The sequence below is a fragment of the Dreissena polymorpha genome, chromosome 13, assembly GCF_020536995.1.
Source record: "Dreissena polymorpha isolate Duluth1 chromosome 13, UMN_Dpol_1.0, whole genome shotgun sequence".
Taxonomy (NCBI): Eukaryota; Metazoa; Mollusca; class Bivalvia; order Myida; family Dreissenidae; genus Dreissena; species Dreissena polymorpha.
This window is the reverse complement of record NC_068367.1, coordinates 30,359,969-30,381,890: the sequence shown is the minus strand read 5'-3', so window position 1 is coordinate 30,381,890 and position 21,922 is coordinate 30,359,969. Positions and strand designations below refer to the sequence as shown.

Here is a 21,922-nt window from a genome sequence, read left to right as displayed (position 1 = left end):
GATGTTGATCATCAAAAACTTCTTGTTTTAATGAAATTTGTCTTATATCTTTCAGTGCTGGAACCGAATTTTGAAGGCTTTTGCAAACAGTTTGGATCCAGATGAGACGCCACAGAACGTGGCGTCTCATCAGGATCCAAATTGTTTGCTATTCTAATAGTATTCTTTGGAGAAAAAAAAATCGAAGAAAATGCTAAATTTAGAAATTCAGCAGACGACAAATTTCCCACCATGCAAAGGGTTAAAATGGCCAAATATGCAATCCCAAGCTAGGTATGCATGTTAGATAACTCAACACACGATTGTCGTGAAATACTTCCTTCTAAACTAACGTAATATAGCGGAAACCGTTATTTTATTTCAAGGAAAATTGGCCTGCCCGAGTACAATCCCAAGCTAGGTTTCCATAATGAGCTGCAAACACACCATTTGTGCGCAGAACCGCCATACAAACTAGTTTTTGAGAAACTGTTTTTCAATTTTAAGCAAGGGTGATTTTGACCGTGACCCTCCTAGCCCAAATATACTTATTCAAGCTTCCTATATTTTAAGTGTTTTCAAGATTGGTCGATGCAAAGGTAAGTTTTTGACCGAAAACCTTTTATTCGAGAGCAGACACAATTATTTGGAAAAATTTGTATAAACTAAGGGCCATAATTCTGAAGTTCTTTGTGAATTTATGCTGTGGAGATTATATGCCAACAGACATTCCATACAAGTTATATGACGATCTTGTGTAAGCTATTTTGGGTTCTAGAGCGGACACAATAATTGTTGCCATTTTTTTATAATTCAGGGGAAATAATTCAGACGGGCTTAATGCCATCTGCTAGTCAGGTTATCGACCTTTTCCCAGATATCCCTATATACAATATTACAAAGTTTCACAACGGTCCCATTTAAATTGGTAGTTATAAAACGGAAATCGTTCTGCTTGACGACGGCAGCCCGCCCGCCCGCCACGGTGTTTCTATAATACGCCTCGTTTAAAAAAACAATATTTCTAAAAATAAACAAGTTGTAGCTTAACACATACAGTATGTATTTCGCTTTTGTATAAATGCGAAGTAAAATTATTATGCTGATAAATACCCGGAGACACTTAACTTAAGCGGGTACGGGAAAATCAGAAGTAGTTGTAAATTCAAAATGAATGTTATGTACCGGTGTACATGAAGTACCGCTATATTCATTCGAAATATCAATGTATATAGGAAAGAAAATTTCTGATTGATGTTGGTGATTTATGAAGGCGTGCTTGAATTCCACTTTAACCACAATATAGAAAAACATTTTTTGCATTGTAAACATATATTTTTAAAATGATTGCATTCATAAAACATAGTTACGATATAAATATCTACCGGAAAAGAGAGAATGAGCATTTTTAAATACATGTTAGTATTAAAGAGAACGATCGTCGATTTACCCAGTTAAAGGTGGACAAAAAAGCGAATAACCCAACACCACTTCCCCTCTGAAAGTGCCTTATATTCCATTTGTTAACGCCCAGTATTGTACACTATATTAGTTTCTTTGTCATTGTTATATTTATTAAAATTAAGCTTATTAGTTCTGTATTCGTTTTATAATATTGTTAATACCCATACATAGCCATGACTGTATGTATAACAAGTAAGCTAATAAGCTCTAAATTCGTTTAATAAATGAAGCTAATACGCTCTTTATTAGTTTAATAATAGTTATGTTTCTCTTTGTTTTCTATATAACCTGTTCAATATCAATATATATATATTTGATAGTGATTTTTTTTCAGAAAAGTTGATTTTTCGTTATAATATGATTATTTATCATTCAAAATTATAAATTATATGTTCACTAATTAATATCATAGCCACACGCTAACCACCTGTGTTCAATATCCACCAAAACGTGCTACGGGGAACGCAATGTGTTTCGCTACCGAATCGTCCGCACCTCGTGTCTCTGCTCAAAATGATGTGTGAAAAGTATTATTACTTATTTATCAACGTGTTTTTAATTATTCGACACTCTTCAGAATAAATAAGCAAGTGAAATGCCAATGCTGAGATTGAAAGATAAATGTTCCACTTTAGATGATCGTGGCCATTGCATTTCATCCACCTTAAGTGGTTTATGTCAGATAAAACAGTTCACTTTCATGCAGTTCTTATCAGCACTCGTTCAAGTTGTGATCTTAAGTGCTTATCAATCCAGTTCAAAACAGGACCTAATACTTATGATGTCATAGTATAAATCACTGTGATAAACTGACGACAATTTATCTTCATTAAACAAGAAAGCTATTTGAACTGGGTTTGCTCCCACAAAACGAGGAATTACTAAGATCACATCAGCACACTTAAAGCAAGTTCATTAATTCTTGTATCGATTCGTCATACGGAGGTTGTAAAACTGACTGTTATTATGCGATTGACAACAGTGATGTGCGATAGGACTAATTTGCAACAAATCATAATGATGAGAATATTGGTCAGCGGCTTGTACTTCCACTGCACTCTCCATTCCGTATCAATAGCACGCGACGATACTCCAAAACTCGCTAACTAACTGTGATTTTCATGGAATTGTTACTATAGCAACATACATGTACTATGCACGACATGCTAATGACGAGCCGTTGTTTAGTTCGACGATGTAATTGGAGGCTTAAAGGGGCGTATCGTTGGACGAGCAAGCATGATTAGTGATTGTTTGCAGGAAGACATGCTTTCATGATTGTCGCGAGAGATTTATTTATTTGCATTGCAGGCTACCATTCATGTGCTTTACATAAGTGTATATGTGCCTCGCTCTGGGAAAACGGGGCTTAATGCACGTATTTTTTTTGGAATGAAATCCAGTTACGTCTGAAAATCACCCTATGCAATAACCCCAAATTTCCCTGAGCGAGGATCATATTTGTTTTTACCATGATTCGGTCTATTAACAACTGCTCTGCTCCTGTGTGTAGAAAACGTAAGGCTTTGCACGTGCTCCATATAACGTATGTGCATGTTTGTGCGAGATGACTCTTAACCCATTTATGCCTAGTAGACTCCCATTCTTCTAAATTGGATCAATTTATTTCCCAAATTAGGGATGTCTAGGATATTTATTTCTATATTATAATATTTCTTACAGAAATTCCTTTAAGCAAACAGCGCAGACCCTGATGAGACGCCGCATCATGCGGCGTCTCATCTGGGTCTATGCTGTTTGCCAAGGCACTTTTTCAAGACGCTAGGCATAAATGGACTAAAGAAATGAATCAGCTTTCATAACTTGTAAGAACATACCCTTCTATATCTATGCAATATGCTGCATTTGCTATCTGCGCATTTTGGTCTTGAGATAACAGGAAATAGATAATATTGCAATATAAAGTTTCAGTTTGTTGAGGAAAAACACGATTGGACAGGTCATATGACGAAAAACAAGGAACAATAATTCACATGTTATAAGATTCATTAAACAATTTATTCATGGTAATACATTCCGCCCAAACTTCTCAACCAATTTATTTCCTTTTTTATGTTTAAATATGAAATATTTGGAGCTCTATAATTCTTGCAGGCGACAATAAACAGCTTTAAGTAATTTTTATATATAGATGGATAGTTTCATCATAATTTATTTGGGCCGTGCTCTATGAAAAGGGGGTTTAATGCATGTGTATAAAGTGTCGTCCGCACAGGCTGATCAGGGGACGACTCTTATTCTTTCAAGAAACTATGCGTTTAAAGAAAGTCGCTTCTTATTAATAATCCAGTTTATGTTTAGACTCTTACCCGCCCCCCCCCCCCCCCCCCACCAAAAAAATCGTACACATATTGGCAAAATATGGAAATCGTAGGCAATTATAAAAAATTCTAATAGAGATTTTCTTTGCGTAACATAGACGGTCATCAAAAGACTTATTTGTAAATGATTACTTTAATAATATTGTAAGATTACTATTGTGAGTTTCCGAATACGTCTGTCTTAACCCATTTATGCCTAGTGGACTCTCCCATCCTTCTAAATTGGATAAATTTATTTCCAAAATTAGGGATGTCTATAATACTTATTTCTATATTTAGAATATTTCTTACATAAATTCCTTTAAGCAAACAGCGCAGACCCAGGTGAGACGCCGCATCATGCGGCGTCTCATCTGGGGCTGCGCTGTTTGCCAAGGCCTTTTCTCTAGACGTTAGGCATAAATGGGTTAAACATAGACCAGTTTGTGTCTTTTTACAATGTAAAACATTGAAATACGCCTATTATCACATTATTAACTGTTCAGTATTTGACGTATTACATATGATAATAGCGGGGCTTCATTTATGTACGTAAAGTATCCCCCCGATTAGCCTGTGCAATCAATACAGGCGAATCAGGGACGACACCGATTAGCCTGTGCAATCAATACAGGCGAATCAGGGACGACACCGATTAGGCTGTGCAATCAATACAGGCGAATCAGGGACGACACTTTCCGCGTATGTGGAATTTTTATATAACGGAAGAATTTAAACGTAAATCCACTCTAGACTGAAAGTGTCGTCCCTGATTAGCCTGTGCGGACAGCACATGCTTATGTGGAACACTTTATGCACAAGCATGAAGCCCCGTTTTCCCCAAAAAATGCTCTGGTATTTGTCGTTTGTTACACTTTGAAATTTCATTTATATAGTACAAATTAAATATTACTTTAAATGTATATAATATGCTTATGTTTGTATTTTAAAATACAAAAAGCTGTTTTTTGTCTTGTATAATACCACTAACTGGTAAGTGAACAAATGGTGTTATTATTACAATTCATACGGCCAGGTACGCACAGTCGTCTGTCATTTTTGTGAAATGAAAACTGCGTACGGGCACTTGGATATAGAAGTTGCGGAAATTATAAACACAATGCAAATGCACGCTTCTCTCACTATACACACACCACATTTATATTCGTGTCGCTAACGACATCGATTGAAGACGCGACATTAACAATAGATGTGCATAGAAGATGCAGGAAGTCGAGCGGTGTATGACGTAAAAGGATTTTTTTAAAGAAAAACACACACACACAATAAATTATCGTTTAAAACGAACTAAGGTTCAGCGGTTTAGCATTTTGTTAAAGTTATACTTAAACAATAAAATCCGAGACGGAAAATATTGATCGTGCTAAAGCCCAAATAATAAAACTCCAAGTGAGCACATTCGAACTTCCGTAATGAATCTGTTTGCCGATCATGGGATATTTTACCAAGGCTACGTACAAAGAAAAATAAAAGTCAATTGGCATAAAGACATTTGCCAACGTATTATGGGGGAGAGCGGACTGAGGCCAATCAAATTAAATAATAATCTTTCATAAAATACTTTTATTATTCTTAACACGACCTTTTCCGACTAGCTTAATTCCATAGGGTCTCAAGTGAGCGTCTTATGGCCTATAGTCTTCTGTTTTTTTTGTTTTGATTTTTGTCCATGTAATTATAATAAATAAGGATCATTTAATGACAAAATAGTGTGTTGACTCGACAGAGAGATCCGCGCCAATTATACAGAAAATGGTATACGTATACATGCCCAGCTGACGTTTCCTGTTGAAAGCAGCCTTTTGTTAGAAATTCTGAATTTCAATACTGGGATTCACGATGATTTTGTATGTGGCGCCTATCGTTTCACGTACTATAGAGTTAATGAGCTAAGTGCAGAAGTTTCAGTTAACAGTCAATCAAGTTTCAGTTTACAGACAATCAAGGATGGTGTACGAGTTAAAGCGGGTACTTTTGGCAAACATACGGTTTAATATTTGTACACCAGTCATCATTTATAAACGAGCGCTGTTATTAGTGTACTAAGCAGTACACTGGGTTTAATGACCAGGAATTATATGGATTTATTTGCCGAACTAGAATAAGGTAAAAGAGTATAGTAATTTGTTTACAGTGTATAATGAATTATGTATAAATCGGTATGCAGTTAGTGAGAGGGTGCGTTTTTGTTTTGCATTGACTTATTTACTGAGTCAACATTGTGAGGATTTGTGCCTTTAGAAAACAACAACAACATATTTTAGACATGTGCCGCATAAAAAGGAGAATTTGCAGTTTACAAGTTCAAATAATCTAAGCCTATTATATGTTATACCGCTAATACATTAATCAACTCATGTTCAGGTTAAAGATATAAGAAAACTGTTGGTATATATCTCTAGTGAACATTATATCAAATGAATGGATAATGTTTCTTATAGGGCCAGGGGGCCCAACCAACGCCAACGGTACAACACTGCCACTCTGAAAGACACCTGGAAGCAAGAAGAGTTCAAGGTCACTCTCTCCAACAAGTTCCAGGTCATAGAGGAGCTGCTTGAAGAAGGGACGATAGAGCAGAAGTGGCAGAACGTGAAAGAAGCAGTGACTTCAACATGCCAAGAAGTACTGGGCCCCAAGTCTTACACCCACAAGGAGTGGATGACAGCAGAGACGCTTCAGAAAGTTGAGGAAAGACGAGAAAAGAAGGCAAGTGTAAACAACAGCAGAACACGCGCCGCAAAAGTGAAAGCACAAGAAAAGTACACCGAAGCAAATAGGAGCATCAAGCGAAGTATCAGAGAAGACAAGAGGAACTACCTAGAGACGCTTGCAACAGAGGCGGAAGAGGAAGTCTATCAGAACAGAACTAAAGATCTGTACTCCATCACCAAGAGATTAGCAGGAAAGTTTGCCAAGCCAGAGAGGCCAGTAAGGGACAAAAATGGAGGAGTAATACCAGATGATGAAGGGCAGAAGAACAGGTGGATTGAGCACTTCCAGGAGCTACTCAACAGGCCTGCCCCTGTGAACCCACCGGAGATTCTGCCAGCTACAAGCGATCTGCCAATCAAATACTGCACTCACACAAAGGAAGAGATCAGCAGCGCCATCAAACAATTGAAGAACGGCAAATCTGCAGGACCTGACAGCATACCGGCAGAAGCGCTTAAGGCTGACGTGGAGACCAGTGTGGACCTTCTACACCCGCTCTTCAGCAAGATATGGTAAGAAGAAGAAATCCCAACAGAGGGGAAAGAGGGTTACCTCATTAAGCTTCCCAAGAAAGGCGACCTCAGTTTCAGCTCCAACTACCGAGGAATCACGCTGTTATCCATCCCAGGAAAGGTGTTTAATCGCATCCTGCTGAACCGAATGAAAGACGCAGTAGACCCGCATCTCCGTGACCAACAAGCAGGCTTCCGAAAGGAGAGATCGTGCACGGATCAGATCGCAACCCTGCGCATCCTTCTGGAACAATCCCTAGAGTGGAATTGCCGCTGTATGTCAACTTTATTGACTATGAAAAGGCGTCCGACAGAGTTAACCAGGAGTCCCTCTGGAGACTTCTGAGACACTACGGAGTGCCAGAAAAGATCACCAACATCATAAGGAAGTCTTATGAGGGAATGGCCTGCAGAATTGTTCACGACAGACAGCCAGACAGCTCACGGATGCCTTTGAAGTGAGAACTGGTGTGAGGCAAGGCTGTTTACTCTCACCTTTCCTGTTCCTGCTGGCCCTAGACTGGTAATGAAGACATCAACGGAGCAGAAGCGGAATGGAATTCAGTGGACACTCTGGGAACAGTTGGAAGATCTTGACTTTGCCGATGATTTGGCTCTTCTCTCCCACACCCAACAACAGATACATGAAAAGACAAACATGGTAGCGGACAACTCAGCTAGACTGGGCCTTACCATCAACAAAGCGAAGAGAAAGGTGTTCAGGACCAACGCATCAAACAACACACCCATCACAGTCCAAGGCGAGACGCTGAAGGAGGTCGACAGCTTCACCTATCTCGGCAGCATTCTGGACAACCAGGGAGGAACGGATGCAGATGTCAGAACCCGCATCGGTAAAGCACGAACAGCCTTCCATCAGCTGAAGAACATCTGGGGATCCAGCTTAATTGGCATCACCACCAAGATTAGGCTTTTCAATACCATTGTGAAGCCGCTACTCCTCTATGGAGCAGAGACCTGGAGAACCACTGTCACCACCATAAAGAAAATACAGGTCTTTATCAACACCTGCCTTAGGGAGATCCTCAAGATCCGCTGGCCAGACAATATCTCCAACGTAGAATTATGGAGAAGAACAAACCAGCAGCCAGTTGAAGAAGACATCCTTCAGAGACGTTGGAGGTGGATAGGCCACACCCTTCGCAAGCCTGCATCCAATACGACAAAGCAATCCCTCACATGGAACCCCCAAGGGAAAAGGAAGACAGGGCGGCCTAGAAACACCTGGCGCCGTGACCTGGATGCAGATGCTAAGCAGATGGGTCAAACATGGGGGCAGCTTGAGAGACTCGCCCAGAACCGAGACGCCTGGAGGAAGCTGGTTGGCGGCCTATGTCCCAGATGGGACCACAAGCGAAGATAAGATGAGACAGTGCACATACGCGCTATTTTGTGGTGTAAGTTAACAATTCACTCGTCATATTCTTAAATACGAAAGAGTTAAGACGACTCAGATGACATGACTAAACTTAGTCAAGGTATCATAATTGATTTTAACATGTTATAAAGAAGGTACATTGATGTTTTAAATCTAATTTTGACAAAGTATATAACTACAACCTAAAGTTATTATAGGCTTAGAGTATTCACACACATTTTTGTTTTCGTTTTCTGAAGTGAACTAGTTTTAAACAAAGAAGGCCAATTGCGCAATCCAGGATATTAGTAGGTCTATACTGTAAAGGGCAATCTGAACGCTTCGGACAGTGGGCTACACCACACCGTCGCCGTTATGGCGGAATTGTCCGAGGGTTCCCGATTGGATGAAAGGGCACCGATATCTGATATCAACGCTACATCTACAGTTTCCTACAATTTACCCTAGTGACCTAGATTTCACTACTTATGACCCGATTTCGAACTCGTGCGGAAATTAGGGTAAATTATTAAAGGCGTGGATCTAGAGTTCTTAGAGTCAAAGTTGAACTTGGTTGGCCGATTGAAGGTGCTTCACATGCAGCAGTATCATTAAAATAGATTTTGACTCCACCCCCGACTCACCACCTTTCCGCTCCTAACTAAAGCAAATGAGCCCCCGCCCCCGATCTCTTTGATGGTTGGTTTGTATTGAAATATGTTTGGACCAATGTTACATGATTAAACTGACAATAAAATATCATTAAAAACATTAATCGTACTGATTATATATACACAAGGAATGACACGTACTATATGCCTCTGGCTGGAGGATGGTATAACAGCTTGAATACAATCGTTCTTCCAGCTCAATGATTTAAGACGACTATTAAACAATTCTGAAATTAGTTTTATACGAATTAAAGCATCGTAATATGTTTACAGTGGACAATACGACTAGGGCAGGCAAAAACATCTTAATATGATTACAGTACATAATACAACTAATGCCTCAGTCACAAATAATCCGGTCGCCGGCCGATGTGTCCGATCTCCAGGCATCGGGAAGACTGGACACGTCGGAGCCGTCCGCCGTCCGATGAGTGACAAAGTATAAAACCTCAGTCACAAATAGACACCGATCACCGCCCGATCAGCGGCCGACGTTTTTTTTTTCGCTCATCGGCTGGCGCCGGCCGATGATCGCACGCACACTCGATTCCTTCCCGGGACCGACGTCGGGTAAATTTTTAAGTGAGAATTAATCCGGACGCCGCCCGATGCTACAAATTTGCCCGGTTTCCGTGCGATCATCGGCCGGTCGCCAGCCCGATGAGCGGAAAAATACGTCGGCCGCTGATCGGACGGTGATCGGTGTCTATTTGTGACTGAGGTATAAGGCAGGCACAATGTATATATACATACTGGATCCTTCAAAACTATTGCATTCATTTCTCAATCGTGCAACCACGCGTGACTGTCACAAACTAGGGAATGTCATTCAGATGATGCGGGGAAAATCTTTGATAACTCCATCTTTTTCGACATATCTATACTATTTATGTCTAAACTATCTGTAATTTGATAGTGTTAAGTGTGCACATTATAAAGACAGTGTGTCTTTCTTTGCCAAATTTGGGTCCGAAATATTGCCCAATTCCAAATCTCAAAATGTATAAATAATTCCACACTCAAATTCCCAATGAAGATTTCCAAAAACGAAATAATAAAAAAATATAAATTTTACAAATAAGTTTATTGTCCTATCTTGCTCCATAAGTCGAACCAACGTAAATATAATATTGAAAAACAGATTGTTCTTAATTTTAGACTATTTAATTAAAGAAACAGCAACACCAATTTCCCAATGCATGTCAAAGCAACGCGTATTTCCCCAAACAAAGAGCCCCGGCCCGATTCTCAAAATAGAGAAAAAACACTGAAAGATGTTATATAGTAATATTAATAGCAGTTCGATTAAATACGCTCCCCATACCTTATTCTTCCGATTAAGCTGTATAAATATTGTCAGTCAAATAAAGCAGTTTGTCATTTTATATTGTGCAACAATTCATTGTATACTTCTTTTTGACAGTTTCACCACAGTTGTGCATTTAAAAGTATTAATCTCATATGACAATGCGGTAGCTATACGATCATTATCACACCCCTCATTAGAAAGCGAAGGGTTTATACTGGTATACTATGTCCGTCTGTCTGTCCGTGGGCATATACTAGTCATCCGGGTTCCTCCATAATTTTTCAACGAACAACATTCAACTTAAAATGTATTGACTCTATACATAGGGCGTATTGTTTGGACGATCGATATGTATACATTGTTAATATAGTTTTACAGTCATAACACATGCTTTAGACGTGTGGATGATTTATTAGTACGTTCACATGCATATCGATCCCGATGTCTTGCTGGTAAGAGCATGCTTTTTTAAGTATCGTGCAGTCGTTGTGATACATTTTGAATTATAAGTACAGATTGTGTATTAAAGAAATTAACTGATAGTTAATATTGAAATAACGGATAGTAAATAGTGCATCGAAGATTATGTACCCATAGTAAGTCGCAGATTTGACAAACTTTCAACACCAGACTTACGGACTATACCTTGTGTTTAAAAACTACGTTTACATAGTTATCAAAATAAGGATAAACTTATCACATTTTGTAAATTTTAAAATCAATAATTTCATTGAGAGCAGTTGGTATTCTTATCAGCTTTTGCCGTCACAGATGGTAGAAATTGCTACGTTCGTCACTACGGCATGTACAACCGCTTGTAGTCGACCGATAACAGATTGATAGAACCTGCGGTCGTATCAAGAATAACGTTATGACGTGTTCGGTCCGTAAGTGGCTCTCCTATCGAGATTTAACCACTTCAGACAATATGAGCACATTTCACACGACCAAAATCCTGTTTCAGAAATGAAATTTTAACAATTTCGTATATTGAACTAATGCGTATCAAGTGATGAGAGTTGTGGTTCTCGGAGCGAGGTCTCTGTCGGATAGACTAAAAGCTCTGTGTCTGTGAGTACAGTTGGATAACGATACCATCGCTCACTATACCATGACGTGTACCAGGTATGGAGAGGTATTTTCAATATATGCTTGTTGACATTTTAACTACACATATACTTTGTATCAGCCTATATTTATTTTCGGAAGTTCGAATCGAATCATATCGTTTTAACTATTTTGTTTACCCTCTACATGTTTCTCAGTTTCAAAATAAGTTTCCTGTAAAGGACATAAAATATCAGAGTAGAATCATTTGAGCCGCGCTCTCGGAAAACGGGGTTTAATTGCTGTGCTTAAAGTGCATTCCACACAGGCTAGTCAGCGATGAAACTTTCCGCTTAAACTAGATTTTCGCTAAGAAGAGACTACCTTTTGACGAAAAAAACAACAACAACAGTAAACGCGGATATTGTGGTCCCTAATTAGCTTGTGCGGACTTCACATGCATTTCCTACAGACAGGCATATATTATATTAGAATATAATCATTTCCGTCTAATCATTGGGCGATTAACATGATGAGTAAATCACAGTCTAACTAGGAGACCATATCGTCTACTGAATGTAATAACTAGGGTAACTGACATTTTGTGAATTGTTCAGGAATGCATATTTTCAGACATTTTCCAAAATACAGTAAGAGCACTTACATTATTTTTTGCGCTCAAAATATTTCAGTGTTGAAATTATGTTAAATGCTCCTTTCTTAACTTTTTTATTGTTTTAAAAAAGACATATCAATTTGGAGTTTTGTTTCGTTTTTCAAGTGTTATTATAATACTAATCAGAACATTTGAATACGGAAAAATGTTTATTATTTTAATAAAACATTTTTTTGCTTTTTCTGAAAATTTAACAAAATGTCAGGTATGCTTCTTTTTACATTCAGAAAATGACATGTGTTTGTTAAGTCAATTTCGAAAATTTGATAAAAACATTATTTTTACCAAAAAGGTTGACTTAATATTTTAACAGTTGATGTATGTCACCTAAATAAACACAAAAAATGGAAAAAAAGTAAAAATGTATAAAAATGTCAGTTACATGACTTATTACATTCAGTAGGCGATATATGTGAAAAACAAATGAGGATATTAAATTAAATGAAGCTTAGTTGGTATTGGACAAAGCATTTCAACAAGATAACACATATACGTAGTTTTATAGCTGATCGGCATTAACTGTTACGAATTCGATATGATTATGACGCCATTGCATACGTATTATGACTTATTACGTCCTCATGTTGGTGGCATAAATGAGATTGACTCATCTTACGATCCTGACAAACGTGTGCATACATTGAATCACAGCGAAAATATAAATGATGTGTTTGTTATATTTAGGTAATATACTTAATAGTTTTCCCATATGATTCAATCTAAAAGCGACAACTTTAAGCGAAAATAAATGCAACAGTTTGCACATCGACACCCCCAAAACCATACCTCTTTTTAGCCTACTTACATGACACGATTATTTAGTATACTGTAACGTAAATCAGTATGCATATTATAAAAGATGTTAATGAAAATGATAAGCAGATTGAGAAATAAGTCTGGGTCCCCAGATCTTCATCTACCGTTTATAATGTATATACATGAGCCGCGCTCTGAGAAAACCGCGCATAATGCGTGTGCGTAAAGTGTCGTCCCAAATTAGCCCGTGCGTTCCGCATAGAGCCACGTTTCCCAGAACAAGCCTTAAAAGTATGTGGCTATACACAGGCAAATATCAGAGCATTAAACACATTAATGAATTTACAGAATCGTAGCTTAGATTATTGCGATAGTAAACGGAGGTCGGAAGTTCAAGTTCCCGCCGGTATCTTAAAGTATGTTATTTATTCATGATAGTACAAACGACGTTCTTTATCTAATTATTAGTTATACTGCCAAATGTACGCATGTTATTCTTGGGAATTTCATCGAAATTATTTTAAGATTCAAAGGTATGTTTGCATATTTGCTCATGTTTGTGTTATTTATTTGAAAAAAAAAATCGACAACATTAATATTTCATAGATGTGCATGATTTTTTTTCTTGCCTCACGTAACGGCCAATCGACATCGTCGGAAATCCACGTTTGCTCAAATCAGCTTAATGCTTCTGGTGCCCGGGTGTGCGTATTTCTAAGTTAAGATGGTCTTTCCGAGCATAAAGCAGCATTATTTGAAGATCCGGGATGTCTCCCGGCGCTCCTGCCTACTTAACTTATTCTCGCGAATAAAAGGACTGATTTTGAATTTTATTTGCAATTTCCAGCTATTTATTTTTTACTGAATGACATTCACATTTGACTTGGTATATTTCTGTGTGTGTGTGTGTGGGGGGGGGGGGATACCTGGAGGAAAAACCCCACCAACCAAACTCGCATGCTCCCGGAGCGAGCAATGAACCCGGATCGCCAAGCCTTGATATATAGTGTAGTGACAATTGCATATGTATATTGAGTTTTGACGCTGGTCAATTGATAAAAGTCAGCGATAAAACCAGTATCAGTGTGACTTAGTTGGGAAGGTTTCTTTATGACAGATTGACAGGTTAAGAACAGGTTTCGGGGATGTGGCTTAATAAGAATATAAACAGGCTTTTAAAACTAATTTAACTTAAGTGTATGCTGCAAAATGTGACTGTATGTTAATGAATTTGCGATAGTTTTGTGTGAAATCTACCGTTTATTCAAGTATAGAGACACCCGGGTAAGTATTTAAATTTACTTAAATGCAAATTAAAAATTAATATTTATTGCAATTTGAATTTCCATAACAAGATAATCATTTTAAGTGGTGCTATAAAGGATATACTTTCTGTTTTAAAACTAATACCGCTCAATAAGTTTTAATTTATCGTTGCTTATCTACTAATAAACAATAACTTTGATTTATTGTCCGTGTGAATGAAACCAGTGTTGTTATAAGACTAATGGCCACAAATAGGACGGTGGTTTATCGGCAGATAAACAACGATTAAGTGACGTTTATTTCAATCACTGTCAGTATGATTATCAAAGATAACATGTAGACACATACCGTCATACGCATGTGATGCTGATTAATGTCACTGAAAATTTATCCTTCAATGACATATCGTCCTTGGTTTAGCCGGCAATAGTCTTTCGATGACCAGTAGTGCGTTCAGTTACAGCGAACGTTCGCTATAGTTCGCGAACGGTCGCGAACGTTCGCTACTGAACGCTCGGTTCGCCGCGAACGTTCGCGAACCGAAGCGAACCCTCTTGGGAGGTAGTTCGCTATAGTTCGCTAGCGAAACCAAGATGGCGGACAAATAAATATGTTGTATTTGTTCAGTGTAACTTCGATATTGTTTCCTTTTTTTGTAGTACAAAAATGAATTGAACAATAAACAAAGTGTATATGAGGTTTTGGGGATTCCGATAATGACGCCACGTTTGCGCATCCTCAAATTTTGGCCGTCAACACTGCGGCCATTCTGCTTTTGTTTGCGTTTGATGATCCGCATCGTGATAAGATTTCAATCATATTCGCGACCCTTTTTAAGAACAACAAAACACTCAGAAATTGAAATTCTTTCAGATTAAATAGAATCCAATGAATGAACACAAATAAGGACGAAAACAAACAACAAATTGATTGATTTTATGTAATCAACATAAAGAAACTATTTGAACCTATATGTCCGTAAAAACTTACCTTGTTGCAGATTAACTAAATCCTCTTGATACATGTAAATGTTTTTATTTAATTGTTCACACCAATTTTGACACTCCTTATTTCAGCATGTTTAACCACCCATTGTTTAATTGCCCCTTCATCACAAACCGATTATCTCGATATGATCGGATACTGTCCAGACAATTACTAAGAAAACAGGGTGTCATAAACCCAGGGACCTATATTTGTATGACTCAGTATGGGGTCATTAACCACATGTGTCTGGTCATTAAACACAATTGATGATACCTCTGTGTCATCTCTTGGCATATTAAGCCAAACACTTAACAGTTGCTTTAATAAAACATTTTAACATATTTAAAAAATAGGCGTACATTTGTCCGAAATGGATTAACAGGAACTATTAAGTATGTATATTAACCAGTTTAAACATAACACGTAAGTGTTTTATAATGAAATACATTTAAAATATTGTAGAAATTTACTGCTACACAATTATCGTATTTAACGGGTACCTGCAAATGTAAACTCCGATGTAATAACGTGTAAAGATCGTGCGTTTTTGCAGTGTTCGAAACATCATCGTGAAAACAAGCAATCGCGTTTGATCATAATACGGATATAAAATACTTGGGTAAAATAAATGTATAGATTAAGGTATAATAAAATGCCAGATTTGTATCCCTCATTATCACTACAAAAGAGTTTTCAATATAGATGTGCATTCAAAGACAGTTCAATTCGCAAAATATGAAGGTGTTTTTTTCCATTTGAATGCTAAAATTTATTAATATTTTCATTAAATGTAAACGAAACGAAAATTCATTCAATGTAAAAGAAAATTACAACTACATTTGAAGATTGTAATGTATTGCGCTATTTTAGGGCTTTGTTTTATAACTGATTCAATGCACCTCTTACACTAAATTTCGATCGCTAATGAAAAATAACACTATCGCATCCACACCACTTATAATTATAATCAAATTATTATAGGTTTTTTATTTTTGAAATATCTGTTAGATAAGTACTTTCTGTGTTATTAGCGATTTCCGCCATCAACATCGCAATCAATTTTCTGGGAGCCGCCATCTTGAAACGTTCGCGCCGAACTTATCGTTCAATAAGACCGAATCGCAAACGAACCATCATTGGCGAACGTTCGCTGTAACTGAACGCACTACTGATAAAACTTGATTAGCCCACGTCTCAACTCGCCTATCACGTTACACGGTCACCTTCCCTCTTTACATTGACCAGTTTCAAGACGAGGTCCGTAAATGTATGTAACGCGTTGCACTTCGTATATAAAATAATCAATACATGAAATACTTATAATGAAAAGGTTCATGCAACACCTTGTCCCAATAATTATCTATAATATTGATTTAATGTGTGTAAGGACTAATTCAAATAACAGGTGGTTAGCGTGTGGCTATGATATTAAATAAAATAGTTAAAACATCATTTTCAATAAAAAAAAAGAATCAAATTATACAACGCAAATTTTTCGTTCAGATTTATTTTTCATTCAAATTGATGTTTTTATACTTGTTAAAAAATCGTAGCCAGCCAACACGCTAACAACATTTGACTTCACATGCACGAATTTTTATGAAACATTATAATTTATACGACAAATACAAGCTTGTTGTGCTCTTTCTAACGGAATGAATACGCCACACAGATTACACATAATTTCATAAACCGGCAATTTCGTAAATGCAACCACCACAGTGCGCTCGCATCATTTCACAATGTAGCCTCAGGCGAAGAACAAGAAGAATGGCGGTGATCGAGCGTGTTATTTTATGTTGTTACCTGGCTTAAGTTCAGGTAACAGAAGCGATAACGACACTACACAAAACTCACCTATTAATGAAACTATCTTTCGACTTCCCCGGTCGTAAACGATGCGTGATACATATATATGATAATAACCTCGATTCTGCATATCATGATACCGTATGTTTATAGCGTAAAGAATACTTTCAGATCGCCTCAGACTGTGCCATATCGATCTTTTGGAGCTTCTGTCATTTGCACAGTATTTAACAGCTCAGGCGACAGCGTTCTATAAATAGAACACACGCGAGGTATATGAAGTGTATAACTTGTGTAGAAGCCATACTCGTGTGTGTTTCGTTGTAGTTTTCGGACATTTATTGTGTTTTCAAAAAGGATATTGCTTTAAATATCCCGATGTTTACCCATCGAAAGGTTCGTATTTAAATGCTTAAGTAGAACACGTGCTGTAATAATATGTTGTGGCAACGTTTTTTAATCTAGTGCGTTCGTAAGCATACAGCATTATTGTTCATAACACAGCAGACAGAAAGCGGGTTACATTACAGGCTAGCGGTTACAGCAGATGGAAACGTAACCCAAATTATTTACCTGAGATGCGATATTATACTAGCTAGTCCAAATAATTAGACAACATGATGTATCGAATATATCGACGTCATATTTTAGGAGAAGTATACTAGCGTTTACATTTCTGTAAAGACACTTGTTAATATCGCCTGCTCCCTAGAAATACCTTGCCTGGATGTCCAGTATGCATAACACACTGCTCAACGAAACACTTGAGCAAGGTAAAGTCATCAAGAAAGTGTTGAATTTTTTTCCTTCAATCATCAGATCTGAAATTTGGGAGTATTACTGGTTAGTTAAATTAGTATATGATTAAAATAAAAGAATGTTGAATATAATTTGGAATATTTCAGTCAATTATTATCCTTATTACAAGCGGGTAAAGAAAGGTTTTTATATTTTATAACAATAAAATGATCAGATCTACACAACTTACCCTTTGTATTACAGGTGTATGTGCACCTTTTTGAGACACTCAACAAGGCTCTGTTAATGAGAAATTTTATGGCAAAAGGGATTATTTTAAGATAAGCTTGTTTATATGCTGGTATACACCATGATTTGTATACATTCCTATTATAATACTTTGCGACAAGTGATCACTAGATTAATTTTAATTTTTGTAGGATGAACAAAGCTTAAATAATTCGCATCCAGAGTATTTTTTGCAGGCGGGCATTTATATTGAAAAGATTAAATATAACTGGGTCTGTTTACACAAATGTCTCGGAGTCAATTGTTTTTCAACGTAAGTCATTTTTGTAAATAAAGCTTAAGGTTATTATAGGTGACACATATATATATATATATCTTCTGAGGAGAGGAGAGGAGAGCAAAGAGAACCCAAATTAGTCCTTAAATAAATATTCTAGATCATTTTTCAACTGTGTCTGTAATGGGGTTTAAGGAACTTAACAAAGGCTCGCCGTTCTTTTATTCTAAGCCTCATCGGATATATATTACATCAATAGGGTAGTAACCTGTTATTCTCAATAAATATGGTGTATGCAAATCCAGTCGAATTAAGATTAAACTCGTCTGTTTTGAGAATCTGTCATGTTTATAGACGCATATATTTTATTTGATATGCTGGTATTGTTTCACTTGCAATAATATGCATATTATTCTCCGCTGTTCATTGAAAACTATGAAATGGAAAGCATGTTTCGCCATTAAGGCAAGTGTCATTTTCGACCGCACCTTTACTGAACCGTTACAATAAAGAGATATTCATCTACCCGGAGGATAGACTAACGATCATTGTAGTTGTTCTACACAAGCTGTAATGATTTACCGTATCTACATGGCATTCTTGCCCCGCACTCGTAGATTACAGATAAATATCTGTGTCAGACACTCGAGTACCGGTACTTGATGTTTCCTAAGTCCTTTGCTTTAGATATGGACGATAAAAGCATGTTACATCGTACCATGTACTAGTATCTACATTGATTAAGGCTGCCTTCCCGAAAGTTCTTTAAGTGTCCAACATTCGGTCCGACAACCTTTCAAAACTAGATCGGAATAGAATTTTCTCTTAACCATAAATCTAATTTATATTTAATTGTTATTACAAGCGCATATATTCTTGCAGAATGCGTATTCTTGTTAACATCAATTAACATTAGTACACATTGTTTTAAAACCGCACAGAATTAAACAATATATTGAGCTATTATACGTTGCGTATGCATTTTTTTTGAGTACCAATCTACGACCACGGATCTGACAAGATAAAAAAATAGATGTTTACTGCTCACTTAACACCCATATTCAGTGATAGGAACAAGCTTACATACTTTGTCAGGCCTTTTCCGCTCCATTTTGGGAAAACGCCACACTAGAGTTTTGGGTCGTGAAAAACCCCGTACCAGTCCATTTGGGAAAATAGTGCGCGAAAAAACATAAAATTGGAAAAATTCGCGCCGTGAAGTCTTCATATTGGGAAATTGGTGTATTTTATTTTTTACTTTGAAATTGATAACTTAATGTTGTCCAGTTGTCTATATTATATTAACTTAGAGCTTTACTTATGCCATAGAGCTTAACAGCGAAACTAACTAAATGTTTTATTATGCCCCCCTTCGAAGAAAAAGGGGTATATTGTTTTGCACATGTCGGTCGGTCCGTCGGTCCGTCCACCAGATGGTTTCCGGTGGATAACTCAAGAACGCTTAGGCCAAGGATCATGAAACTTCATAGGTAGATTGATCATGACAGGCAGATGGCCCCTATCGATTTTCAGGTCACTAGGTCAAAGGTCAAGGTCACAGTGACTCAAAATAGTAAAATGGTTTCCGGATGATAACTCAAGAATGCTTAGGCCTTGGATCATGAAACTTCATAGCAGGGTTTTTTTTGGCCCGATTTTATAGCCGAAATTCGGCTATGTTCCCAATCCCAAAAAGTATCCTCTTTTTTCCCAAAATGTGGCACAAAATTCCCAATTGCCAAAAAAAAACAAAAAAAAAAACATTTTTTTTTCTTTTTTAACCAGGTTTTCCGAAGGAAAAAACTGGTTATTAGATTGGCGAATGCGGGCGGGCTGGCTGGCTGGCTGGCTGGCTGGCTGGCGGGCTGGCGGGCGGGCGGGCGGAACAAGCTTGTCCGGGCCATAACTATGTCGTTCATTGTCAGATTTTAAAATCATTTGGCACATTTGTTCACCATCATTGGACGGTGTGTCGCGCGAAATAATGACGTCGATATCTCCAAGGTCAAGGTCACACTTTGAGTTCAAAGGTCAAAAATGGCCATAAATGAGCTTGTCCTGGCCATAACTATGTCATTCATTGTGAGATTTTAAAATCATTTTGGCACATTTGTTCACCATCATGGGACGGTGTGTCGCACGAAAGAATCACGTCAATATCTCCAATGTCAAGGTCGCCACGACTAAAAATAGATTTTTTTTAAAAACAAACTTACAAAGGGGGTTAATTTTGTTTGTTCATTTCAAAAGTTCAGTTTGAGTTTTCTCCCTTTATCAGATTTTTTTTCACAATGAAAATCTGGTTTTGTGACAATTTTGTCCCTTGTTTTTTTTTTAGAAAGAAGTCTTATGTGTATTTTATTTCAATTTTAATTCAATTAAATCTAACAAAGTATTATAAGATTTTTTTCTTTTAATTTGAATGATTATAAAGAGTTAAATCAAATTTAGTATTCCCCTAATCAGTGGACTTTTCGTGTGGAAAAAAAGGCTAATGAATTTATTTTCCCAATTTCATGAAAATGCCGATAAAATTCACAATTCCAAAGCCATGGGGTATCTTTCCAAAAAGTGGAAAAAAAACCCTGCATAGGTACATTGATCATGACCGGCAGATGACCCCTTTGATTTTCAGGTCACTAGGTCAAAGGTCAAGGTCACAGTGACTCGAAATAGTAAAATGGTTTCCGGATGATAACTCAAGAATGCTTACGCCTAGGATCATGAAACTTCATAGGTACATTGATCATGACTGGCAGATGACCCTTATAGATTTTCAGGTCACTAGATCAAAGGTCAAGGTCACAGTGACTCGAAACAGTAAAATGGTTTCCGGATGATAACTCAAGAATGCTTACGCCTAGGATCATGAAACTTCATAGGTGCATTGATCATGACCGGCAGATGACCTCTATACATTTTCAGGTCACTAGGACAAAGGTCAAGGTCACAGTGAATCGAAACAGTAATTTAATGGTTTCCAGATGATAACTCAAGAATGCTTATGCCTAGGATCATGAAACTTCATAGGAACTTTGATCATGACTGGCAGATGACCCCTATTGATTTTCAGGTCACTATGTCAAAGGTCAATGTCACAGTGACTCGAAACAGTAAAATGGTTTCCTGATGATAACTCAAGAATGCTTACGCCTAGGATCCTGAAACTTCATAGGTACATTTATCATGACTGGCAGATTACTCATATTGATTTTTAGGTTACTAGGTCAAAGGTCAATGTCACAGTGACAAAAAATGTATTCACACAATGGCTGCCACTACAACTGACAGCCCATATAGGGGGCATGCATGCTTTACAAACAGCCCTTGTTTACAATTTAAGAAAACAACAACTTCAATTGGTTTTTTTAATACATAAAATGGGAAATTAGTAGTTTTTAGCTCACCTGATTGCTCAGGTGAGCTTTTGTGACCGGTCTTTGTCCGGTGTCTATCCGTCCGTCCGCCCGTCCGTCCACATTTGTTCGTAAACACTCTAGAGGCCACATTTATTGTCCGATCTTCATGAAACTTGGTAAGAAGCTTTGTCCCAATGATATATCGGTCGAGTTCGAAACTGGGTCATGCCGGGTCAAAATCTAGGTCACTAGGTCAAAACAGAGGAAAAAACTTGTAAACACTGTAGAAGTCACATTTCATGCCCAATCTTCATGTAACTTTGTCAAAATGTTTGTCTTAATGATATGTTGGTTGAGTTCAAAAGTGGTTCCGGTCCGTTGAAAAACA

The 21,922-nt window shown here is 37.4% G+C and overlaps 1 protein-coding gene across 6 annotated transcripts in view; it reads left to right on the top strand.

Moving 5' to 3' along the window:
* Positions 1-11,204: 11,204 nt before the first annotated feature.
* Positions 11,205-21,922, top strand: part of LOC127855072 (ceramide phosphoethanolamine synthase-like) — a 33,652-nt gene continuing 22,934 nt past the window's right edge. The window contains exon 1 of one of the 6 annotated variants that reach the window (XM_052390421.1): positions 11,205-11,505. In XM_052390421.1, coding sequence (XP_052246381.1) covers positions 11,498-11,505 — 8 coding nt within the window. In that variant the 5' untranslated portion in view covers positions 11,205-11,497. Of the gene's footprint in view, positions 11,506-13,300; positions 13,383-13,954; positions 14,134-16,955; positions 17,308-21,922 lie in introns of those variants that run through there. The other 5 variants (XM_052390420.1, XM_052390419.1, XM_052390424.1 and 2 more) reach the window with 5 other exon arrangements.